This window comes from Cynara cardunculus (assembly GCF_001531365.2).
Source record: "Cynara cardunculus var. scolymus isolate 2C chromosome LG 15, CcrdV1, whole genome shotgun sequence".
Classification (NCBI taxonomy): domain Eukaryota; kingdom Viridiplantae; phylum Streptophyta; class Magnoliopsida; order Asterales; family Asteraceae; genus Cynara; species Cynara cardunculus.
The window spans coordinates 15067090-15094656 of NC_037542.1; the positions used below are offsets into that span (position 1 = coordinate 15067090).

Genomic DNA, 27567 nt, shown 5'->3' on the forward strand with positions numbered 1-27567 from the left:
GATTGCTTATTAACTTATTTGATTTTTTAACATATAAAAATTTATTTTTCATCATTTATAATAATATCTATAACAAAAATTTATATCAATAAGATTAATAATTTATATCAATAAGATTAATAATTTGTATCAATAAGAATAATTAACAAACATTTATACCAATTAAGGTTATAAAACATCACATTTAAGCATTGTTTCAACCATAATGCTTGGGTTTAAAAAAAAAGAAAAATAGAAAATCCAAAATTCAAGAAATGAAGAAATCTTCAACTGTTGGAGAAAGAAAAGGAAGAAACCTTCAACTCTAGAGAGGAGGGTAACTCTCCTACTTTCTCTACACACACAAACATAATTTCTACCCCTTGATCATCTCATCACCCTCCTCCTTGAAGATACTCATTTCTCTGATATCATCTCACTTTTATAACATCAAATTCAAAATCAAGATTTCTTGATTTTATACATTTGAACCTGATTTCGCTTTCTTTTTTTGGGTAGGTCATACATTCATTCATTCATGGTTCTTTCTTATACTACCAAAGATTAGACCAAATTTTCTCAATCTAATCAGGAATTCAAATTGGGGTTTGTAAAATAACTGATTCTTTTTTGGTGGGTATTGTTTTTTAACAGAATTGGAAAAAAAAGCATCCAACATCCGATTTCTCTTCAACATAGATTTAGAAGGATCAAGAAAGAGGACAACCAAAGTAAAAAAAAAAACTAAAAACAGCCGCAACCATGTAATCAATCACACATACGATGACGATTGCGAAGAAAATCGATTTAAGATGGGAAGAAAGAGTACCTGATCCGATTATTAGAGTTCAGAGTGAAGAAGGAAACGGGATAGAAGAACCCTAAAAAGAGCGAACAAATCCGAACGAACGATTGATTTGGGTTTTGTCACAAGAATCGTATCTGGAGGAGAAGAGTAGACGATGATGATGAGAAGTAGACGATGATGCCTGTTTCGTGATGTACTGGAGAAGATATATGTTCGTGAAAGATGGAGAAAATCTCTGTTTCGTAAGATATATCTATTTGATGAGAGGGTTATACAGGTTAAAATGGTAATCTTAATAAGTTAGATTTCCATAAGTCAAGAACTAACTTACAAAAATTGTTTATTATCGGTTTAGCATCGATATAAGCTGTTTTTTTTTAATCTAAATACTAGAAAACTGTTTATTTCCGATGTCAGATTGAAATAAATGAATAAGCAGTTTTGATAAGCAATCTCAAACAACCCGAAGGACGCGAATATTTTTATTTTTATTGTTATGAGATATTTTAGGCTATAATTAAGGATGAGAATATTTTTATTAAATTATGTATGATTAATTAATAATCATTACGGTAAAAGAAATAATATAATGCACAAAAAGAAGGTTCTAGAATTACCGTATTTGAAGGGTTTTGACTTAGACCAGTAGAATGGACCCGAATCCGACCCACAGGCCCATCACCGCCTTTGGCTGCCTTTATAAACCTATTACAGCGAATAGAAATACTCTTTGGCAACTTTTAGCGATCCCCCTCCTTTTTCTTATCGCATACATCCTTCTCCGTTCTTTGCTCCGCCGGTTTCTTCACCGCCGTCGCCGCTTCGTCTCCAATCATCATCCATCGAAAAGAGTCTGTAACGGAATGGATCGATGGGGACGGCGTGGCATCGGTGTAGTTCTGTAGGCAAGAAATCGGACCTGCTTCTTGTTGCAAGAGAGACAACTGCATGTTGAGTTCGAAATCCGCCATTTTCTAGGGCAGAACGGTTATGGTTCTTCGTCGTTTTGATGGATACCGGAGAGACACCAGTTACGGGTATCGATTAGGTCTTGAAACGGCGTCAAGTCAAGAGGATGATTGGGGAAGTAATCAACGATGATCGGTCGTGTTTTGTTTGACGTCAGGGAGAATTGATCATCCAGATCATCGGGTGGTAAGATCGATTTGAGAGTGGCAGCGAAATCATCGTATATGCTTATGTCCGATTAATCGATAAATGAGGACCAGTAGTCATGGCCGACAACGCCGGGTACATAAAATTATTTATAATTCTCCATTTTCTCAATAAATTTGATTTATGTAAACACAAATTTCAATCAGACGTGAATATATTTTGTCAAATGAATTGAAATATCTGAAAGTGCAATACACACGTACATACAGAGAGAGTGTGTGAATCACAATACACACAAACACACAGAGGAAGAACAATCAATTTCATCCAGACACTAAATCCATCTTTCAGTATGTAATTTAGAAATAAATAAACATAGAACTAGAATTAGTGTTTACTATGTTGTCATTGTGCTTCAAGTTGCAATGCAAATTACCTGAAGATTTTCTTGATCGATTCTTGATGGAAGAATTGAAGAAGAAGAAACTTGTTGAAATTTTGTTGCTCGATTCTTCATAGTTGCGTACAAATTACGATGTATAAAATGTATGTATGAAACAGCCTATGTGGGTGCAAGATTCCTACTACACCCTTTAATCCACTTAAAAAAAGTATGTATGAAACAGCCTATAAAATGTATGTATGTATGTATGAAACAGCCTTGTTTGAAACAGCCTATGTTTTTCCTTATCAACTTATTATAAGTTAGAATTATAAGTTAAGAATGATTTAACTTCTTTAAAAACTTTTTATTACCATTTTGACATCGGTATAAGTTGTTTATCCAAACACTTAAAAATACTTATTGTACTGGTGTCACGTTAGAATAAGTCAATAAGTTTTTTTTGATAAACAAATCTAAACACCCCTAAGGATGGATGTGTAATTATTTCTAGTTGTGAATCGTATTTCTTTAATAAAATTCATGTAACATATTTTGATATTTATTTAAGCCCTTTATATATTTAATATATTGATTAGTATATATTTGTTTCGTATTGTATTCATCTCATAATATGAATTTTTTTATGCGTATTTTTTGTTTCACGAATATGTTAAAAAAGTTGTACACGATAAACAAACATATCGTAAAACTATATGAAATAAAATGATGTATTAGATGACCGCTTAAATAATAATGCTTAGGTCTTCGTTGATAATGGATGTGAGAAATCGAACCAATCCAATCATACGTTAACATTAGACAACTGATTCAATCCAATTAACATTGGACATCCGATCCAATCCAATTAACATTGGATAACCGATTCTCTCCAATTCAGTAGATGATTGGATCTTCTTATGGATATTCATTGGATCAGATAACCAACATCCAATGGATGATCGGATCAGATTTGAAAATAAATACTTTTTTATTTCCAGTTTTAATTTATATACAAATAATGTTATGTTAATCATTAGTTCCATGGGTAGTTGGATGATGACTGGATGAGTTGTTAGATGATAATTGAATGGGACGTTGGATGATATTTGATGGATAGTTGGACTGTCATCCAAGAACCGACCGATACAAATTGATGTTGAAATTTTTGATCTGATCTAATCCAATTACAATTGGATATCCAATCATTATCGGTCGGTTTAGTTGAATTGATTGACTTTCTGGACACCTCTAATAGTGTTATTAACAGTGGTGGTTGTTACTATACCCATTTTCTTATAATATATGTTCTCATTTGTCATAGTAAATTAGTTTTCTTATTTATTATGATTGGTTATGTTAAAATTCCAATATAAATTTGTTTAAATAAAGATTTATATACCGTTTATCGATGTCACTTGCCTTTGGCCTGTAAACGCTTATCGGTAAGCGTTTTTATACTTTTTGTGGATCTAAGCAAATACACATCTTTGTTGTTTCAAATTTGTCATCCTTCATCCATCCATACACTTTTTTTTTCTTTATACATTGTGGGTGTTGCTGAAGAAATCGATCTTACGAGATACAGATATCATCTATCGTGGTTCGGGAGTTTGTACTTACCGTGACATAATAGCAATGTTGGCCATGGGGACAAGGGTCTTGACAAGGACTATTGTACAAAACTCCGTCTTGTAAAGGGGGCGGTAACAAGCTATGTGAAGCTTTTTTCATTGTCGTGGGCAAATTGACATTGATCGTCCTTTGGGCAATCGATAATCTTGCCATTTGTTACATGAGACTGATCGTTATAAACATTGATTGGTGTTAGTTTGATCATGGTATTGCAGGTGTGCCGCTTGGTTCTTCACCATTGACCACCCCTTTTTATAGGACCGAAGCTTGTAGAATAACCATAACCATGGCATTCTACATGTTTTGGTCTTGTGAAGAATTTGTTTAGTGGTAAAGAACCGACCTCGATACTAAGTGCAAAATGACTATGATTACAGTGTGGATAATCATCAGTCTCATGCAACAAGTGGCAAGACTTTTTTGACTACCCATATGATGATCGATGCCAGTTTGCACACGACATCAAGAAGCTTCACGTAGTTCACTGTCACACCCTTTACCATACAAAGTTTGTAAATAATTCTTGTGGGGACCCTTGTCTTTGTGGCCCACGTTGTTATGCAGTTACATGTAAGGACAAACTCGTGAGCCACAATAAATAGTATCTCTATCTCTATCTCTATCTGATATGCTTTTTCTTCTGACGACCCTCCACCAAGTAAAATAATTTTTTTATATGAGTGTGCAAAGAATGATAAAATTGAAACGAATTTATTATGTCAGTGTATAAAGAATGATTGTTCTTCCTCTGTCGGTTTGTGTGTATCGGGATTCACTTGAACTTTATGAATTTGAGCTTTCAGATATTTCAATGCATTTGACAAAACGTATTCATGCAGTACAATAAGATTGGGCTTACAGGACGTCAAAAAAATTTAAGCTATCTAATAGACCATTTTATAAGACTTTATTTATATGATCAAAAAATAAAGTGTCATATATAAAGGCGTTATAATAAATTTATAAGATGTTTTTGGGCGTTGTAATAGGTTTTTTAGAATATTTTTATAAAAACGTCGAATTAGCTATTTTATTTGACATTTTTTGAAAAAGTGTCTTTTAAAAGTTAGGTTTATAGGACAATTTCTCAAGAGTGTTTTATGAAATAACTATGATGAGACGTTTTTTGTTAAAAATATCCTAAAAAAACTTGTTAAGACGTTTAAAAATGTCTTTAAATAAGACATTTTATTTTTTGGTCTTATAAATTAAGTCTTATAAAACAGTGTATTAAGACACTTAAAAATAGGATGAACCCAATAAATTTTCATAGGGTGGCACCATATAACATAGACAAAAATAATTACAAAAAGCACGTCTTTTATCGACGTGTTTTCATGTTTTTACTAATGTTCAATATTGTTTAATGTATTTTTAGCCTAATTCCTCTGTTTCGAGGGATTTTTAAAGGTTTTTGTTTGATTTCGAGGAAAATTTTAGTTTTTTTTTCCCGATTTCGAGGGATTTTTTTCGGTTTTTTTGGTTGATTTCAAGAGTTTTTTTTCCTTTTTTTGTCCATTTCAAAAGGTTTTTTTGATTGATTACGAGGTACAGTTAAACTTTCTTGAACTTTTGAATATTATACACCTTTCATAAATGTAAATTTTAAACCTTTCGACAGACAGATAATACGATGACACATGCCACCGTATGCGCTTGTATGGGTCCCTGGATGCTTAAAAATTGTTAACGTCATGAAAACCTAATTTTATTGTAGCCAATTTTCTTTGAATTTTTGTGTTAAACGAGATCAAATTTATTGAGAGAATGCAGAATTATAATAAATTTCCCTACTGTTGCGTTGTTGGCGAAGACCTCTCGTCTTCATTCATCGATCGATCCGACGGAAGCATATATCATGATTACACTATCTCTCCCTACTCGATTTTACCACCCGATGATCTGGTTAATCAAGTCTCCCTGATGCCAAATTCAACACCTCCGGTCATTGTGGATTACTTCTCCGATCATCCTCATGACTTGACGCAGTTTAAAGGCCTAATCGATAGCCATAACCGGTGTTTCTCCGATCTCCGTCATAACAACGAAGAACTAGAACCTTTCTCTCTAGAAAACCCAACCCTAGCGGATTTCGAACTCAACATGTTGTTGTCTCTCTTACAACAAGAAGCAGATTCAATTTATTGCCTATAAAACTATACCGATGCCACGCCGTCCCCATCGACCTGTTTTGTTACAGATTCTTTTCGATGGATAAAGATCAGAGACTAAGCGACTGCGGGCAAGAAATGAGCGGTGCAAAGGGCGGGAAGGATGTATGCATTAAGAAAACGAAGGGGGATCGTGTAAAGTTATCTTATTTATTATAATTGGTCAAGGAACAAGGGGGTGTTTGGAATTGCTTATAAAAACAATTTACTGACTTATTCCGGTGTGACACCGGTAATAAGCACTTTTGAGTGTTTGGATAAATAACTTATATCGGTGTCAAACCGGTAATAAGGAGTTTTTCAAGAAGTTAAATCATTCGGACTTATAATAAGCTGATAAGTGCTTTCATAAAAAATACAAGTTATTTCAAATAAGCAATCCCAAACACCTCCAAGAGTTTCAAGAAAGATATCAAAATTTCAATGGAAGATCGTTTAAATAAATATTTTTGGATGGCTTATCCCTGCGTACCAGATGTCCCTTGCGATACTGGGTGAGAATAATATGGACCAAGAATTTTACCATATAAATGATATAGAAAATGCTTACCAGGTAAGAGATGTTTACTAACAATCCATTATACTTGCTTAATAGATGGTCTTTGCAAAGATGGGAAACGTGTTGCTGGAAAAGATGGAAGCATATGGTTGCAGTCCAGAGACTGAAGCTTATAATGGAATCATATCTTGTTTTTTCCAAAAAGGAATCGATTACGTGACGCACAAGGATTATTTCAAAAAATGGTACGGAAAAAGGTTTTTCCAGATCTGATTGCCCACACAGCTTTAGTTGATGGGTTGTGTCGAAATGGTAATGTTGGTCTTGCATTCAAGGAGTTGGATGAAATGAAGAAGAAGATGAATTGTACGCTGAATTTGGTCCTTCATGGCTCACTCACTTATGGATTATGTTCGGAAGGCCGGGCTGATGAAGCGAAGATGTTGCTTGAAGAAATGGGTATGCATCACTAAACCGAGTGGATGATGCATTTTCAATTCGAACCCAAATACAGTACTTCTCGAGTCTTGAAGGTGCTAGAAAACGAAGCACCGAGCTCAAAGGTGAGGTTTGCTGCTAATAAACTTTAGATAAAATGTCGGAATATGGATGTGAACCATCGTTTACCCTTTTAGTGTTTGCTAAACGGCCCCTTTGTAGGCCATTTCTATTGTAAATGTTCAAATACTATTGTACCATATAGTACCAGACGAAATTAGTATATCTTAATCAGATATAGATTTAACAGTAAAACCAATTATCAGAAGCCATAAACGACATAATTATAACAGGCAATGATAAAAAGCAAACATAAAGAGTCGGAACAAATCTTTACGTGCAATTCTAGATGAAAAAACTAGAAGAAATCAAAACAAGTATGCAAAGAACCAAGATAACGACAACGACCCAATACAATGAACTAGAGTCCTAAATCTACATTGGCTTGGACTCGACACTGGTGCACCCCGGCTACTGGGCTTAGCAAGTGCCGGCCAATAAATATATACTAAAGATGTTTCTGGGATTCAAACATTTGACCATCCTGAATCCAATGTAGGTTGCAGGATACATCAATAAAATTGCATAGAAAGAATGAGAACCTGTCTTTTAATTTGCTTTTTCTACCATCAAAACAGGAATTTTGTGTCGATGATTTCTGATCTCGTGATATAGTTTGCTCGTTAGAGTAGTAAAGGTTATCATCTCTTCAAGAACCCCATTGCCTGATACATGTTACTGAGAGTAGCATCTGCTATATCTGCAGCTTTTGTCGCACCCTCTGCTAAAACTTCATCCAAATAACCTGTATCAGATATGATTTCCTCATACCGAGTCTGCAAAAAGAATACCGATGGTGAACGATTTGATATTTGAAGATGAGGACAATAATCCAATCACATTCATTTTCAAGTTAAAGAAAATACTCTTTTCCTCCAATCACCCCTAAAAATTGTAATAGAAGTGTAAATAGTTCAATTAGATTCGGTTTTGGATGAAACCCCAACTATCTCATATATTATTCATGATGAATAATCATGAATATTATGCATTTTTATCATCTATCACAACATTCATCAGTGAATAAAGTATGAGTAGTTGGTTACCAGGTTCTCATTTGAACCTGCTCCAATAGCAATAATTCATTAAAATGGTTTAAACTTTGAATCATACTGTAAAATCTAGCAATAGATAGAAACCTGGATTGGATGGAGATGATCAATTAAAGCATCAGTAAGAACGACTTTAAAAGTTCCCCAGTTCATATCATGGCATTCTTGTGCAACTTCCTGCAATACAAAATTTGTTAATGAACATATTTGAGGCATTTAAAAGGATGCGAAAATTTAGATATTTGTCGCAGCTTTATTGATGATTTAAGGCTCTTTTAATGTAGTTGATAGCATAAATGGTAGATCAAATTGAATTCTAGAATTTATCATAAATTGAAAAGATCATTGTTTACATACACCTCCACTCTTGAAAATATATTTATTTCGTTTATTAGAATATGCTATTAGAGGGAGGATAATGTGAGAAGTTGATCAATTTGCGAGAAGGCAAAAAGTTTAAAGATCATACATAATTACATGTGATACTAATCATGTATATATATGATTAAACACATTTGCATTGACCGGCATATAGCTGGCGACCTTCCCTAGAGGTCACGCTCACCAAGTCACCCGCGTCTTACATATGTGTGTGTGTGTATATACGTGTTCGTATCACATGTAATCATGTATGATCTTGGAACTTCTGGCCTTCACACAAATTGACCACCTTCTCGTTTGAACATCACCCTATGTTATTAATGGTCATACACCTACATCTTCGATCCAACAAATAAACACTAGACCGTTGAAGCATATGAAGTTGCAGCAATTACCTCCTTGGTCCTGTTTGTAATGATTTGATATACGGAAAGAAGATTATTGCATTCAGGCCTATCAGCATTGTCGAACTCCAAGCTAGATTTACCATAGAAAAGAAGTGGGAAGATCTTATCAAACCCGACACAATTAATCTTGATGCCACAAAGAGAATAAAAAGACGACAATAACAGATACCTAAAAAATCTAGATGTGAACACAAAAGGAAGAGAAAAGGCAGAAAACCGTTTAACGGAATAGTGATTCCTCACCCAGGATAAGAATCTGTCTTGCAACGCTTAATCTTGTTTGCAATTGCCTATAAAGAGAGATGCAAACTCAGATTGGAACCAAAAGTTATAACAAAAGTTCTCAAATTAGAAACTGCACATCCAGCATCATTCGAAATGAGAAGGAAAGACACTGATAACATATTATAAAGGTAGAAACTATATAATTACATCAAACCACAAGATAGAAAATGAAGTAGGTTAGTCTCATCAAACACACAACCCGTTTCGACCTATTCTAAAAAAATTTGCCCATTTGACCCGTACCAATTTTGACCCATTATCATATTGCCATATGAAAAAGTAATATCATATCAAACATACAACCACAGACATTAAAAAGACGGGAAAGTGTAGCAATGAAGTCTGGCCACTCACATCTTTTGAGTCGAGCAAATTAATTCGAGACTGATCAGAAGGAGCAGACTTGGACATCTACAAAAAAGAGTGCATATAAGGTAATAATACCAAGTATTTAGTATTGGTAACATTGAATTGTATATTATGATTTTTATTTTCTGTTAAATTACCAATTTCTAGCCAAAAGTGCTTAATTCACAAACAATTATATGCTTAACTTAGTGAAAGTTATATACGTGTAGCTCAATAAGAAATACCTTAGAAAGACCATCAGTAAGGGACATCACCCGTGCTCCAGCTGGAGGAATTAAGGGCTCAGGAACCTATATAATAAAATATGCCAAAGTTGGTATTGTTTCAACTAGCTATGCAACATTGAGAGAGAAACAAATAGTAAGATCAAGTATAGGATGTACCTTAAAGATTGAACCACCCCGCCTGCGAACATAATAAAAAGAGTAGTCAATAAGCTTTTGCCATAAAGATGAACAGTAACCATCTAAATTATTATGTTTCTTACCCTCCTAACTTCTTCCATTTCCTACCACCATATAAATGATTGACGCGTTCAGCCAGCTCTCGCGTCAATTCTAAATGCTGCTTCTGATCCTCACCAACTGGGACTAAATCAGACTGCAAAGAAAAGAGTGTGGCTTCTAAGAATGGATATTGGTCTCATCTTATTAGAACTAAAATTGGACCATTGCTGACTTTATGAAAACGATATTTCTTTCATATAAACTTATTGGTTCACCCATGATTGAATGGTGAGAAAGGTCTAACATTTGATATAAATTTAAAACTTCAAATTGAATTAGAGAACATGCCACGAAACCACCACTTGTATATCACATTAAATGATGGAGGGTAGAGTGGTCCCTTCTTTCTAAAAAAACGAACTTTTCAAACTTAGTGATATCGCCCCGTATATGGGATCCTAAAAGTAGAATATATTGGTGAGCATATAGTGGAGCAAACAGAATAATGAACAATAGCTATCAACTATGTTATTAACGGTATCTAAATGAACAAACGTACCTGGTATAGAAGAATATCAGAAGCCATCAACACTGGATAGGTCAAAAGTGCAACCCCAACATTTTCATCACCCTTTGAACAAAAACAAAAGAACCCTTATTAATTTCATAAATACATACTGCATTTTATTTTTTGGGATAAAGAACCGTGTTTTATTTTCATCCCCTTTATTTTGGTTAACCATCTAAGGTAAAGATAAAGAATGTATGCCTAAGTTCAATGGGAAATGACCAAATGATGAATTGTAGAGATTGAGCTGCATACAATAAAGACGCACCGCCTTTCGCGATTTCTCTTTGAACTGAATCATTCTGTTCAGCCAACCAATTGGTGTAGCAGAGCTCAGCAGCCACATCAATTCTACATGAGCCCGAACATGAGATTGCACAAATACAGAAGCCTGTCTGACAAATTGGAGTTCAGTTGACGTATATATGCAGTAGAGAGAATATAGCAAACACGTATGCAATAATGCAACATTAAAATATGATCACAAAGAAAGCAGCAAAAGACCTTTGAGGTGTCCACACCACATGCCAAATAAAGTGCTGCAGTATCTTTAGTTGCTTTAGACAATTGTTGGACATCATACGGTAGAGTTATCTGTAATATTGACAGCATTTGGATGTATAAGGAAACAAATGGAAAACAAAAGATAAACGATAATTAAATTACGGCATTATTTGAGAACTCAAATTGGTAAGTACGGCATTATTTGAGAACAAAGGGAGCCATAGTAGTGTGTGTGTGTGTCAAATGATAAGCATGCTTATTCTAGTGTACATACCGCATGAAGATCCACAATAAAGAATAACGTCTCATACTTATCCTGAAAGAGAAAAAAACAGAGGAAATATCAAAGTAAATTGTGAACAGAAGTAAGACATCATTTTATGTTATATATGCATATGAACATATATTAACACGCCATTTTAGAGATCAATCAGTATTGTCCAGAATCAAGTGAAGTGACGTAAGTGCTTTTTAGACAATGCAAATCCTGCTATGAACCATTAACGTTACAACATTAACATTCCCAAGTCCACACAGACAATTACTTAAAAAATGAAAGAAAATGGCTAAGAGTTTCAAAAAAGAGAGAAACTACTGGAAACGGCATAATTACTTGTCAAACGATTCAAATATAAAAACCAAAAACTTCCAAAGTCTGTTCTCCTTTTTCTTTTTTGGTAACATGGTATCCGACTTTTGGCAACTAATCCCACAGGGTCCGAGCCCACAACCACATACATTGGAACCGCACAAAGCTGTCCCTTGTGGGAAATAGAATCCCACAAGAAAGGGTGATGAAGCAAGTGTAGGGGTGTTCCATGATGGTTCATCTAACTATCCAGCTAAGACGCAACGAGTATGTCAATGCATGACATATGAGCTCCCGTGGTCCAGTTAGCAACTAACATGAATAGGATATAGTTGGGGGTACAATGAGGATGGCACTCTTATCTTATCCTTTGCATAATCTTATATCATCAAAAAAATAAAAATAAAAATAAGCCACAATATTAATAGGATAAATCCACATAAAAAGACGCAAGAATAATGCCACATAATTTGATTTTCAAAAGATCAGTTAACTCACAACCAAATATATGAATAAAACATATACCTGCAGAGATACCCAATTTTTTATAGCACCAAGATAATTCCCAAGGTGTATAGACCCAGTTGGCTGCACACCAGACACAATTCTCTTCCTGTTAAACACAGTTTAGGTTAAAGAAGGGAGAATTATTCATGGCCCCGGACTTAACATTACACATAGATTTAATTAAGGACACCTGAAAAAAAAAATATAAACGACCAACTTATGGAGATTAATAGTTACTTTATAGAGCTGGAGGAACTCTCTATAACAGTAGGCTCGGAGGCTGAAACACTGCAATAGCATCGGTAACTACCACCACCAACTGGAAGGTGATTCTGATGGACCATCTGCAGCCTTCGTTGTAATTTACTTGAAGTGCTACATGACCTGTTTGAGATCATCAACAATGAGAAATGTATCTACAGAAGACTTTAATCAAGAACAGTACTCCAGAACTCAGGCCACTGCATTCAATATTAAATAAGTTTTATGAAAGAAATAGTAAGGAGAAAACTCGGGCTGGCCTAAACATCTTTCAGTTTACTAATTGGGAGACAATAAATAACTCCAGAAAGGTATTTCACCTAGGTATATGAGCTCATTAGCAAACTAACATCAATATGAAAATGTTTAATTAAGTGCTCACCTTGCCAAATTAACCTTTAGGATGTGTTTGGTACACTATAGAACAAGGATCACTGTTCCACGTTTGACGGGACTTTTATGTGGAACAAAGTGGAACAAGCATGTTCCACCCCCACCCCTTGGAACAAGGTGGAACAAGCCTATATTTTACCAATATAACCTCAAAATATAGCTTAATTCTCTTCTAAAACATCAAATACGCCTCCCTGTTTAGATTTTATTCATTCTTTAAATTTTATTTATTGTATTTTATACTATTTAAACTTTCACTACACCATCCTCAAAATATTATTTTTATATGGTTTCTATATTTTGATTAATTTATGTAATTTATTAAATATTAATTTTAAAAAGATATATAGGAAAGGTATAAAATAAAAATTGGGAACTACATGAACTTTTTACTTTGGTGTCCTTTTAATCGTTCTCACGAAAACTTTCTAATGATATATTTTGTTATAAAAAACATTATTGTATTATAATTTAATAAATTATATAAATTAATCAAAATTTATAAACAACTCATTAGAGGTAAATTGGTCATTTTATTTTGTCCTCTCCAATTTTGTCTTACCCAATGTTGAAGTTCTGTCCTGTACTGTCTAGATACCAAACGTACCCTTAATACCCACTACTTCTACTATTATTATACTTCTTATAGCAAACAACCGTGTCCTGTAGCAATATCTAGAACTAATCATTTTAGATTTGTTATAGACGTGTTTATCCCTATGAGACATTGACAATGTATCAAGTATCAAGCAAGCATAATACTAAATATAAGAATTAATTCATTCTAAACCCCTTATTTTCTCTTGTTAATGCTAAGAATAAAACTTCCCTCAAAAAAGGTGGCACGAAAAAGGACACATGTGGATCAAGATATCATAAATAGATGGTTAATTGGCATACAAAAACAAATAAGCTTCACAAAGTTATGTTCACCTTAGGGTATGTTTGTTAGCAGCCTAATGAACTTCATGGGACTTACAGCTTATTCGGTCGGTTATACATGACTGTTTGGTAGTAACTTAATGATATGGAAATTGGTTTATCCAGTAAGATTATAAGGGGAGCTTTATGCGGAATGCCAAGCTATTTTGCAAATCTGTCTCTCCCAATTAAAAAACACTTCCATTTCATTTATGAAAAACCCTCACAAACAAAACCCCCTCAATCTGTAGTCAGATTAATCCACAGAGTCATTTTTATCCATACAAAACTTATTGAAAAACCAACCAACCCCTAAGTGCTGGCTAGTATCACTCAATTTCACCAGCAATAAGCATCTACCCTATAACTTCTAATACGATGTTCATCTCATCCAAATTAACATATCATTCATCGTTGTATTCATGTTATACTATCTATAATCAAGAAAACCGATCACTACCCATAAACAGAACAAACAGAAATGCACTGCTCACTTCCCCAATTTGCTTGAAAGTAATATAACAAACAAAAATTCATCAAATGAAGGAATGTGACCATAAACCCATAACAATTTCAGGTTTCTAACTTCAAATTTAGTATATAAAATTTCCAGCAACACGTATATAACAGAACCTATATCTCTTTGGCTGTTTGGAATGTAGTCGATTTCATGTAACCAAGGCAGTGGACAAAAAAAAGGATAAAGGGATACTGAATACCTGAAGCGTGGACAAGCACTTGAGAGATTGAGGAACTGAGATAGAAGGGAACGGCCCATCTTTCGCTCGAGACCCTGTCAAATTTGAGTTTTAAGATATGATGAAAAGGGCACTGCTGGTGGTGTTGTGTTGTAACCAAAGTTTGGGGATTTGAACATTTTGACCCCTGAACTTTATTATTATTACATTTCCAGTCCCTTAAATAAGATTAGCAATTCACAATGATTATTATGAGTTTATGAGCCAAAAAGTAAATTGCATTTTTTGTGTGTGGTTTATTCAAATTTTTGAATTAAAAACTACAAAATATTTTTTATTATTTCTATTTTTTTAGGGATTTGTTCCTGGATCTAACTTATGCCTCTTTTATGTAAAGGGTATTTTTGTCTTTTTTGTGTTTCAATTTAACTCTAAAAAATCAAAAACACATAACTAACATATCTAAAATAACCATTTAAAAGTTTTCATGTTTGATTGTTAAAACCAGATGAGTTTATAAAAGCCATAAAAAGGCATCATCAATATTCAAAACTTTCATTTTTATTTTTGTTTTTCTCTTATATATTTATACATATGATTAACTAATGCTTGTTGAAATAATCTCAATCACTGATGTTCTATAACACGATTTTTCAGGGTTTATTAACAACGATTGGTATGAATTGTGTTAAACCCTAAATAAATAATGTGTTATTTTTTACATACCCGTTTTAATGACAGCTAAGGTGTTGTATTACGATTTATCTGATGTTTATATCCTTTTGGTCCATAAATATCTTTAAAATACAATGGCTCAATGACAATGACTTAAAGAAACGTCAAACCTTTTGTTTTTTAAAATGCATGTGTTGTGACTAGTTAATTGGTTAAACATTAACAAAGCATGGCTTGCCCACTATGAATGGCAACAGCTCGGATTCGAGCAGTTATTAGTATTTTTGTCCCCGAAACGATAACTACAACCGTTTCTATATCGTTCTGATCCCCGTCGGATCCCTGCGGGATCCTCAATACCTGTTGGGGAACCCATTAAGGGTAAAAAAAACTTTTCTCATTGGTTTTCTCGTTGGTTATACTCGGATTCGAAACCCCAAATCACTTTAAAAAATTACAATAAAAAAATATACCGTCAGAAATATTCTTCAATATCTAACAAGCATAAATATAATTTATATTGTTCACTAAATGAATAACATTATATCAATGTTAATTAATAAACTAAATATTTTTATATTAAACTATAATAAAAAAATATTTAATTATAATCTTTTAAGTTATGACTTCATTGATTAAAAAAGTAACTACTCCAAAAATATGGTTATGTGTTAATAATACCTTAAACTGTTTTATCCAAAACTTTACTGTTATTAATTATAATCATAATTAATATAACGACCTTTTTATAAAATGAAACATATAAAAAGATCGTTATGTTAATTATGATTAAAATTATTAATGGTAAACTTTTGGATATTCCCGACAGTTCAAACGAATTACCCACTTTTTCCACGGCTAAAAATCTAAATATGGGTTTTAGTTCGTTAAGACTGTATTTGGTACATGGAATAAGACAACCGTCCTATGAAACATATGGTTATGCTTTTTTATGGCCAGAATGTGATAAGACAAGACAAAACTCATTGTCTCACGTTCGTTTGGACGACATGCGACAGGACAATAACTTATTTCTCACATTTGGTGCGATATGGGACAAAGACAAAAACTAGGACAACGTGTGACAAAAGACATTTTTTCTTGTGTTCACAAAAATAGATGAAATAAAAATGAGGCAGAAATTAAAATATTACTAATTAACTCTCGTTTGATATATAACTTTATGATGATATTTGTTTAGCAGTCACTATCGTTAGTCACGGCCGATGCACCACCGATAGACACCATCAACCACCTCCACCGCCTCCTCCACTATAATAACCTCCTTCACCACTTCTACAACCACCACCATCTATCATCGCCTCCACATCCACCATTGACCACCGACCACCACCTTCCATTGCCACTACCACTACCATTGTTGGCCACCTCCACCTTATCATCTACTACAACAACCTCCTCTACAACCATCATCGGTTACCAACCAACACTGTTCATCGCCACCATCATTACCACCATGCCCTACCTCACCTCCACCACCTCTGCCATAACCACCACCACATAGGCTACGACTACCTCCTCCATCATTGTTGATCGCCACCAATACTACCATCCACCATCTTCACGTCATCCACAACCACCATCGTTTACCAATCACCAATGCTTATACCTAATCCACAACCATTGTTGTTGCAACAATCTTCACCATGCCTTCATCAATTGATAAAGATCTTCCAACATAATAAACACATAACTTATCATTTGTCGTATGAATCGGTTTTTTTTAAACTACCATTAATTATATAAAAAAAATTCGTTCAAATCTGGTACCATTTTGTATTTATGTATATGAAAATTGTGTAAAAATGTTTATAAATTAAACTAGTTACGTTATTTGTATTAATTATAAATATTATACGACATGTAAAATCATAAATAACTTTTGGAGACAACTTGTCTAGTTTTATCATGTCCAGTCCTAGTCATACTAAACACCTGACAAACACTTGTTCTGTCTAGTTTTACCCTATTGTTCTATTCAATTATGTCTGCATACCAAACACTACCTACCAATACATCGAATAAATTTTATAAATTTGAAAAACTAAAGTTTTTGTTTTTTATATTATCTGGATTGATTTTTCTATCTTATTCTCTAATGCTATATTATTCAATCTAAGAAAAAGAAAAATAAATGAAAGAATTAAAAAAAAGAAAAAAAGGAAAGAAAATAAATTTTTTATTTATGTTTCTTAGAGAAAGGAAATAATTTTCCATGTATTTAAACGGAAGATAAAAGAAAGGAAAAATATTTTTATAAATATATTCTTATTTATTTTTCAACGTGTTATAATTGATAAGTAGATGTATAATTTTACAAATATTTATGATAATAATTGTTTATATTATTTCATTTCCTCTTATATTTGAAAGAAAAATCACCATTATTTTTCCTCTAAAAGGAGTGTTTGAGATTGCTTATTTAAAACAATTTATATTTTTTTATAAAAATATTTATCAACTTATTATAAGTTAGAAAAATTCAATTTAAATTATATACTTTAAAATTCTTAATATGATTATTTATTTTTAAAAGATTATATATAAAAAAATATTTTGAAGGGCAGCCGTGCAGGAGTAGTAAATGGTCGTGGAAGAAGTAAAATAAGGAGTGACAAAAGAATATCAGATTTTGGTTCTACAGAAGATTTTGGAAGTTTGAACTGTACCTCTATCCCGCTCTCACGCTCCCCCCTCTTTCTCTCTTTATATATATATATCCCCCCCACCCCACACTATATATGTATCTATATACCTCTCTCTGTATTTCTCACACATACACACTATCTCTCAATCTATATGGTTTCTGTGTGATGCATTTCGATGGAGCCCTAGCGCTGCTGTTTTCTCTCGGGAGCCATTGTTGATTTGCGACTCTGACCGAGCTCTCGGAATGCAGAGTGAGCTCATACATATCTCCCTCTCTCAAATACACACACACGTTGAAGCTTCAGCTTCAAAACGCATATTATATGTTCATGAAATTGGAGCGGTTGTTCCACCTGCATTGAGTGTTTTCAGTTTAAGATCAATCAGCTGCACAGATCTGCGACCTTACGTGTTCTTTTTTACCTTTTGGAGTTCATTGTTCTTGTTTCTCTATTTTCTTTGTTTTGATATGGCTTGTGACGTTGCCTGTTTGTTTGATCCAATTGAGATCGAGTCATTTCTAGTTTGTCTTTTTGAGTGCTGAGTCGATCTTTTAAGCTGAATAAGCCGTATGTTATTTGGAGAAATAAAACTCTCTGTTTTTGGTAGAATCCCAAATGATGCATCTGGTATTGTATTATCAAACGGTGTACTTGAATATTACTGTGGCAGCAGCAACAATAGTCCTGACAGTTCCTTAGACATTTTCTTTGGTAACCTGTGTCTTTCTATTTTGTCTTGTACTTGTTTTATTTTTTTATACATTCTTTGAACAGTGAATTTTATTTGTTTATGATTAGTAATATTGAATTTTGTTGGGACATGATGCCGCAAATTTTGTTCTATTCTATTCCAGCTCTAAGAATCTTATCCCTTTAATTAATTTAATAAGCTTGTGAAATGGTTTTATTTTTATTTGGCAAATTCTGATTTAAAAATTTGAGCCTCCTTGCTTTATTAGTGTCTTGAGATCTACCTTATATGTAGCTCCAAAGGGTTTTGATTACACAGTCTCAATTGTCTGACACTACTTTTGACCACTGCAGTCATAAAATCTATAATGTTCTCTTTGGCTTTTGATTTGATTTGATTTTTGTTTGTGTTGTGCCAAGCAAACAACAATGTGTCAATAACCTTTGTTTGGTGGAAGTACAAATATATTTATATACAGATAGAAGAGATGTGTGATGAAAAACAAAAGAGTTTGTTTTAAGTTTTTGATTCATTTATACTAGGAATTGTACACCAAATATTGGTGATATTGATTCATTCCACTGTTTGTAAAGAAAGTTGAGATGGGACAGTAATGGTCTGTCTAATGTATGTTTGGGGATTTTCATTACTTAATATGTTTTTTATTTCACTTATGCAATAATTATGCTTTAGTTATTAATATGTTTGGGATTGGCTTGATTTGTATTGTGCTTACTTGTTGACAATATGGATTTTAAATAGTTCTATGCCATTTACTTCCAATATAATAGAAGAAAACTATGGTCACTGCTAGTTTGAACATAGGCCTGTTTAACATTTTGCAGTCCCTGAACATGGATACCATCATAGGAATATTGAATACATAAGGCTAATGGAAAACGAAATAGAAGATTCTGTCCTAGGTGCTTATATCTATTGCTAGATTAAGTTTCAGAAGAAAAGCAAAAAATTGCATAATCCAAATGAGGGATTGTTGTAGTTTCAATCAGCCACTGACAAGACAAACTCAAAATACATTATCACATATGTTGTAGGCTTGTAGCTATGTCGTTGAACTTCAACCATGTTATGCAAAATTCAGAGTGTGCTATAGTATTCATCGTTGTAATCTTTACTCTAAAGCTTTTATTCTGTGCTCGCCGTTCAGATATGATCCAATTAGGTTGTACTAGCAAAAGATGGGACAGGATTTTCAAGCCCAAGAAATATATAATGTCTTCTATCATCAAGTTCAAAGATAAGTTGACGTAATCAAATACTAGTATCTATATTTGTGATTGAACATTTAACTATCAGTTACTGGTCTATTCATCTGTCAAAAATCCCTTATTGGTGTATGTAGCTAGTGAAGGAGCCCAAGTAACAAGCTCTTTTAAGATGCGGTCATGATCTAAGTAGTCAAGTTGATGGCAGAGTTACTGGAATGATTATCTTTTGTGTAATCACCGACTAACTTATCTCAGTATGTGTTATACACTGGGGATTGACGTCTTTGGGAAGTGAAGTACAAGTGGCTAATGCATAGATGGTACAAGTAGGTAATGCAGTTGGATAGTACAAATAGAGAGGTTTAAGGGTTTAGGAGGGTCATTCTGTTTGGTAGACACCTTTTGGGCGTGAGTCCTTGGGAGAGAATCTGGCCTCTCGAAAGCCAGAACCCTTTTGTACGCATTAATACAACCAAAACTTAGCATTGATTTTACTGTTTTGATTCGGTTTACAACAGTATGATAAGGATGATGCTTAAACCAAGAAACTTCCATTATATAGCTTTACTTGTTTAATGATAAGGGAACCATAATTCTATGTCATACAAGTATATTAAGAGTTACTAACATAAATACAAATGCTTTTGTTGCAGAACCCATGGAAAGCAAGTCAATCTAACATCTATGCACCACTCTTCTTCAAGGCAAAGAGCCATGACTATGGGAAATGTACCTGCTGCAAATATCCAAGGGGCCACTACACGAGTCACTAGAGCACGTGCTAAAGTGTTGGGTGCATCAAGGGGTTTGCCACCGCGACATCCCTTGGTGAAACAGGATCACAAGCAGGCCCTTCAACCAAAAGCTAAAAGAGCATCATCAGATAACAAGTCTGCTACTGATGTTGCCTCCAATGTCCCGGCCAAGAGAAGGGCTGTTCTCAAGGATATCACCAACAATCTCTTCGAAGATTCCAGCATAAAAGTTTCCAACGGAATTAAAGATCAGGTACATATTTCTATCAGTTTTCAGTTAGTATCTTCTTCATACTTATAGCATTAGACAATGACGATTGATAGCAGTGAAACAACATAATGTAAGCTTCTTGTACCCGCTAATTAAAATGTGTAGCTTATTTCCTGTTGATGTTGCTTGTTGTCAGACTAGCAAGCAGGTCAAAAGATGTACTGGCAAGAAGAATGGGAGGGTGGCACCGTCTCTTCCTGTGGACCCTCAGATTCAGAAGAGAAAGGAAAAAGCATCAGAAAGTATGACCAAACAGAGTACAAAGGAGTTACTTAAAATAACTTCACAACTAAAATCAGAAACAGATGGTGCAGTTATATACAAAAATCCAAGTATAGGTGGTGTGCCAGATTTGATGCATGCAAATCAGGCATCCAACAGATATTCTGGACTCGGAAGCTCTTCACAGAAAGGTAAGAATACCTTTTTTGATTTGTGGGAGACCAAGTCCCATGACGTGCCCGTGCAACAATGGTACCAAACAGTCCTCAATTGCATATTAAGCCTCACTCATGCAAATAACTTTTAAGATTTTTATATTTTATCTTCGCCTAGTCCCAAAAATGACCAACTATTCTGTCAATTCACACAAAGTTACTGTTATTTAAATTTTAACCATCAAGTACCAAGTTTAAGGATTTTTGCACATGTTCAAACTCAAGATTTTCTCTAGAATTCACCATATAAACTTTAAATGTTAATATGTTAAAGCATCCTGCTTTTCTTTCACTTGGTAAGTTTTCATTCACTTCTTTAGACTCCTCTTTATATGTGTTCATCAGAATAGTTCTATGTTGCATCATGCAGGAGAAAGCAAGACTACCAGTGAAGTGGAAGCCTCAAAAGACCAGTCCATTATTGACATTGATTCTAAGCACAAGGGTCCTCAGATGTGCAGCTTATATGCTGCAGAAGTATATAGCAGTTTACGCACGGCAGAGGTCTGAATAGCTGTTGACCTCCCTTCATCGGTTAATACCTCCTTTGTCTATGATTTTTATATTCTTAACAACCAAGCAAACTTTACCAGGTGCTAGGTTTTATTCTATTAAATCATATTTTCTTTTCAGTTTACATATACAAGTTTGGTTTTCACTTATCTAGCTGAAATGAGGCTTTATCTTTATTATGACCTTTTATTTGTGAAAATACCCCTCTCTCTCTACATATATATATATATGTGTGTGTGTGTATGTGTATTTAGACGACCAAGGAACCACACCAAGAGAGTGAAACTTTTGCTGTTTGTTCATTGACCTCTAGGATATCATGAGCAAGTCCCAGCCAGTTGAAATCATAGAGTAAATGTTCACTTGTGTGCAATGTTGTTTTTTCTGTAAATTCTATACAACACATTCTCTTTTGTTTTCTGAAATCTTATCTTTTCTTTCATTTATTCTAAAGCACCTCTTTTTCACAGCTTAAGTGGAGGCATTCGGTTGATTATATGAAAACAGTGCAGCTGGAGATATCACAAGAAATGCGTGGTATTCTTATTGACTGGCTTGTGGAGGTTAGCTCTTGACCATTTTATGGGTTCAGAAATTTCATTTTCTACCATAAATAGTCCAGCCACATTTTAATCCACTGGTTGCACAAGAATGTATGGTCAATCTGTGTTGTACATATGTAGCCATGGATCTAGGATTTTCTTTCAGTTTTCCATCGGACTCTTGAAGTTCTTCTTCATGATAATCTTATGCAACCCCTTTAATTGCTGATTACTAGAGTTTGGTGTCTGAATTTAGGTTTGTGAAGAATATGGGCTAGCTTCGGAAACATTTTACCTTACAGTTGCTCTCATTGATCAGTATCTCTCTAAGAAGTGCATTGGAAAACGAAGACTCCAATTGCTTGGTATAACCTGCATGCTTATTGCCTCGTAAGTTCTCTTCTTTTTCCTTTATGAATATGCATAAATCTCAATCACACCTTAGTGAAATCCAGTCACTCTGCAGTTTCATTTCAAGAAAAAGCAGTCTCTCCACCTTGCTACGTATTTCTTACCATGTGTCCACTATCAAATATCTTGATGCTATTTTTAGGTCATTTAACGTTTCGCCATTTTCATTTTGTCTTCTGGTGTAAAGAGAAATGAAAATATGATATTGGATAATGTTTATCGTTTTATAATCTTTTAATTTTTTTCTTTGATCTGTGCACCTTTGACCAGCTAGTTCATAGATCCATGCAAAGCATCCCCTCCACATGGACCGGGCAAGCATAGGCCTTCCAGCTAGCTGACGTGGCGCCTAAGGACTTGATAGGACCTGTAGGGTTTGAACTTGGACCTGTTAAACCAGGTCTCCAAGTCTTATCTACTAGGCCCACCTTTGGGTGGGTCTGTTTATTTGATGGGAGAAGAATTGAAATAGGGCCCACAAACAGGTGGAATATGAAGGTAATGTGAAATAATAGCATGTTAGTTTGTTAAACTAATACTTCAAATATCACGGGATAATTTTTAATATCATTTGAATTAAAACACTTCAAAGGCTTTCTTTTTATGAAAAATGTTTTTATAAAACTTATGTGTTGGCCCTTGAATGATGATAGTATTTCAATACAGTTATCAAATGTTAATGGAAGTGTTATTGATTCCTATAAACCTATTGAATCCCTTAAATAGATGAGGTATATGCATTATTCCATGGTTGTTGCTTATGCTGTGAGAAAAATGGTTCATTGATAGTCCACTTTAACTTGCAATGCAATTGATCACACTGTCGAATCCTATTAACATATCTAATCATATGTATTATCTGATTTCTGGTTTTAAGGAAGTACGAAGAAATTTGTGCTCCACGTGTTGAAGACTTCTGTTTCATCACTGACAGCACCTACACAAGAGGAGAGGTGAGTTCAGTTCTACTATTAAAGTCATAAATTTCATTTGAGTCCTCTTTAATACCCGACATACGGTTCTTTTCCTTCATTTAGTTTTCTCAAACTCCAGCAAAACTTGAAAGAGTGGCACTAAATGAAATTGGTCTACATAGTAGACGACAACCCTTGTTGCTTTCAAGTTTCAACTATTGTTTTTAGGCTTTAATGGCCGTACCTATCTACCATGGTGGTTTCTGCTGAATTCTGTGTACACTTTGGACATGTATTTACTCTTTAGTCACTTGTGTCCTTTCTTTTTTCGTGTTCACTGCATCATAATAGCCACATTGGAAATCTTTTTGTTAACGAATGAGGTTATACCTGCAGGTATTGGAGATGGAGCACACAATACTGGATCTATTGAGCTTTCAGCTATCTGTTCCGACTACAAGAAAGTTCCTTAGGTTAAAGTCCACATCCATAACTTATCTAGTCACTTTGTCTAACCCATTTTGTTCCAATCCTTGTTTCCATTTTTGGTGTCCCATATACACAAATCCTTGCACGGTTGCACCACATTAATGGGACCCGCAAAATGGAAATGAGACTTAATGTTCCATGCTAAAATTATGCAGTCTAAGTAAATCCACCAAACTTTCTAACATGCACAAATCTTCAATTCCATTTTTCAGGAGATTCCTTTTAGCAGCACAAAGTTCTTATATGGTATGTTAATGCTCTTTAGTCACAACTATTTGTGGTAACAAACAGAATTATGATACTGAACAAACTGCCTTTTGAATGCAGGCTCCAGTTATAGAACTTGAATTCCTGGCCAACTATTTAGCAGAGCTAACTCTAATTGACTACAGTTTCCTAAAGTTCCTACCTTCCCTCATTGCTGCCTCAGCCATATTCTTAGCTAAATGGACACTTGATCAGGATGAAGATCCATGGGTATGTGTTCCTTTTGCTACTATATCCGGCTTACATCTGCGAAATATATATTTAGGTCATTGTACTACAAAAATTGTTGATTTGCCCATTATCTCATGTTCCAACGAGCAACTGCCATGGTCCTACTTTATGCCAAAATAGGTAAGGTGGCTCTTATATATATATATAGTGAGCTTTAGGGAAATCCTCAAAAAATGAAAAACTAAGGAACACCCTAATAACCATTCATCTGTACGGTATGCACATATGCATACAAGTAATTTGTCTGGTATGCACATGAAACTAGGAAACATCTTCAATTACTTGTATGCACATGAATAATTATTAGGTTGTTTTTCAGTTTTTCATTTTTTTGTGGTTTTCTCTAAACCTGACCCCATATGTATATAGAGAGAGAAATAGGGAAGGGTTCAAACGAGAACATCTTTCTTTTACGAGAACGCGAGAACACCCTTTTACATGTGATACTAAATCAGAGACGTGAGCGACTTTAGGCGCGATCTTGGTCGCGGGCCAAGTTGCCCTTACACCGGTGAGCCCCCTCACATGTATTATCACATGTGAACACCTGTTTTTGATGTGATACTATAATACATCAAGACCATCAAATGTGATACTAAATCATAGACGTAGACGACCCTTGTTGCGGCCTAAGTCGTAGCACACGTCGTCCGCACACCACCAGGTCTCCTCACTTGTATGATCACATGTGATAAAGGTGTTCTCACGTTCTCGTCAAATGGACCTCTCGTTTGAACCTACATTCAAACAGAATCAGTGGCATACTTATATTCTCACATTTATCTTGATAAATTCGTATAACAAATTAACTAAATAAAGGTCAATTTAAGACAACATGAACAGTAGAATGTTAATCATCTCGGTTTTTATTTACAATTTATGTCAGGTAATTTGATTAAGATTTGACCAGAATGATGTAGTTTATATGGCGATTAGAGCACAAGTTAATTGATTTTTTTGTTTATTTACGTAATTATAGAAAATGTAAGAATACAACCATGCTTTATTCATCTATTTTGCCTATCAGAATGATAATATGTCAATGCTCAATACGGGCAAATGTGCCAAAGTAAAATTACTGGCAATTGATGGCTGGATCTGGATTCCAACGGTTGAATATATAATTATAACCGTAGAGTGACCAAAAGCCATTTTACTCCACAATACAGTGGTAAAAGAGAGACTTTTCCCAGCTGCTAAAGAAACAAACCTTCTTGATTTTCTTTGTTTAATGACTAAAGCTTTTACCATAAATCTTCTTGCAGAATGCTACGTTAGAACATTATACTGGTTACAAGGGATCGGAACTAAAAGTTACAGTTCTGGCCCTCCAAGAACTGCAACTTAACAATGCAGCCCCTCTCCATGCTGTACGCCAAAAGTACTCGCAACAGAAGGTAACACTATGTCAAATGACTTGATTCATCTATGTTTTTCCTTGTTATAACTGTGTAAATAATCCACTGTGCATCATAAAAAAACAGATAAAATACATCATCATACTTATACATCTTTTCTGAAACTTCTTAATAAAAAGATTTACTAGCTTCCACAATCATATCAATTGCATTCAATCTAACCAAATTAAATAACATAAATCATCAATAACTATTGGGATCATTGTTTCCATTCTCTTGTTTATTTGATCATTTATGTTGGTTAGTTCAATTAAAATTGAATAGAAGTGATGTAATTTGGTTTGATTATGAGATTATGCATACGTAAGTGCATGTTTGTTAACAACTTAATGAGTTAACGAGACTTACAACTTATTCGCTCAGCTATAATCATTGTTTGGTAATGGCTTAAATTTTTTAATAATATAGAAAGTGGCTTATTGGGTAAGTTTCTAAAGAGGAGTTCTATGCAGAAAATCAAGTTTTTTTTCTTTCTAAACCTGTCTATTCTAATTAAAAAGCACACTCTTTCCATCTATGAAAAAACCATTCCAAACAAAAACCCTCCCAAGTAATACAAGCAGATTAATCCAAATAGTTAGTTGTATCCATATAGGACTTAACGGAAAACCAAACAAACAACCCCTAAGTCTTCTTCTATTTACTCTTGGGGTGGGGGAAAGACTATGAAATTTACTGGGTTCTTTTGGTTTTGTTTTATATAATTAAAAAAAGGTGTTTGTAGTGGACGAGTACATGATATTCTACTTTTTTTCTATGTTGTGAATGTTTGTATGATACCTTTATCATCTAATAGCATTCATTATGTTAATGGCCTAAAGATGATTACTTTGATGGTGACAGTACAAAGGTGTTGCAACGTTAACCTCCTGCAAACCTGTGAAAGCGTTGTTGTAGTAACGTTCATGTTGTTGATGTTTCGACGTACAACGAGATAAATTATCCTCGGAGATCTTCTTGTCACACTTGGATATCTGTAGCATTTGTTGTTCCATTTATCCACTTAAATCTGTTGTAATCAATTCAGATACTTCTACAGTTGTTTGATTAATGTCTCAATTATATGCGATTTTGAGCATCCTATGTGACTTTATATTTCCCCACAAATCAACATTTTTTATAGTGAATTATACTAGTGGTTCCTTTAGTTTGCTCAACTTTTGGATTTGATCTTCAAAACAAAATATCTACACTGATGATTTATAACTTTTCAATTTTATAACACCTGTATTTGGAGTTAACAACTTTTAGGGGGTACAAATTAGTCTGTGGGCAAATTATAGGGACTAACAATGTAATTCATTCTAAAATTAATTGTGATTCATACAAGTTTTTAATTCTTTATTAAAAATATTTTAAGTATAATTAACAAAAAAATATTTTGATTATTACATCAATTTAGTTGTTGTAACTTGTTCACAATTATTTGATAATTTCTTGTAATATTTTAACTTTTAGAACATAATTATTTCTTTCATAACCAAAAAATTATTTATTCCGAAAAAAAATTATAATATATAACA

The 27567-nt window shown here is 34.0% G+C and overlaps 2 protein-coding genes across 3 annotated transcripts; one reads left to right on the forward strand and one right to left on the reverse strand.

Moving 5' to 3' along the window:
* Nucleotides 1–7350: 7350 nt before the first annotated feature.
* Nucleotides 7351–14616, reverse strand: LOC112528017 (tryptophan--tRNA ligase, chloroplastic/mitochondrial). Its single transcript, XM_025138903.1, has 15 exons — nucleotides 14551–14616; nucleotides 12494–12640; nucleotides 12275–12362; nucleotides 11435–11476; nucleotides 11161–11250; nucleotides 10925–11047; nucleotides 10648–10719; nucleotides 10130–10242; nucleotides 10026–10047; nucleotides 9867–9932; nucleotides 9628–9684; nucleotides 9232–9278; nucleotides 8977–9058; nucleotides 8288–8377; nucleotides 7351–7924 (listed from the first exon to the last, which is right to left on the reverse strand). Exons 1-15 carry the CDS (start codon nucleotides 14607–14609, stop codon nucleotides 7790–7792), a joined length of 1233 nt encoding a protein of 410 aa, XP_024994671.1. The 5' UTR covers nucleotides 14610–14616; the 3' UTR covers nucleotides 7351–7789.
* A 3402-nt stretch (nucleotides 14617–18018) lies between these two features.
* On the forward strand, nucleotides 18019–27121 carry LOC112527961 (cyclin-A2-3-like). 2 transcript variants are annotated; one of them, XM_025138828.1, is made up of 12 exons: nucleotides 18019–18125; nucleotides 20450–20804; nucleotides 20959–21160; nucleotides 21630–21763; nucleotides 22243–22335; nucleotides 22571–22704; nucleotides 23603–23678; nucleotides 24036–24112; nucleotides 24341–24374; nucleotides 24456–24605; nucleotides 25892–26023; nucleotides 26888–27121. In XM_025138828.1, the coding sequence occupies exons 2-12, from the start codon at nucleotides 20481–20483 to the stop codon at nucleotides 26939–26941; spliced, it is 1410 nt and encodes a 469-aa protein (XP_024994596.1). In that variant the 5' UTR covers nucleotides 18019–18125; nucleotides 20450–20480; the 3' UTR covers nucleotides 26942–27121. The 2 variants fall into 2 exon arrangements, with proteins under 2 accessions (XP_024994596.1, XP_024994595.1); XM_025138827.1 differs by lacking the exons at nucleotides 18019–18125; nucleotides 20450–20804; nucleotides 20959–21160 and adding an exon at nucleotides 21179–21235.
* Nucleotides 27122–27567: the final 446 nt, after the last annotated feature.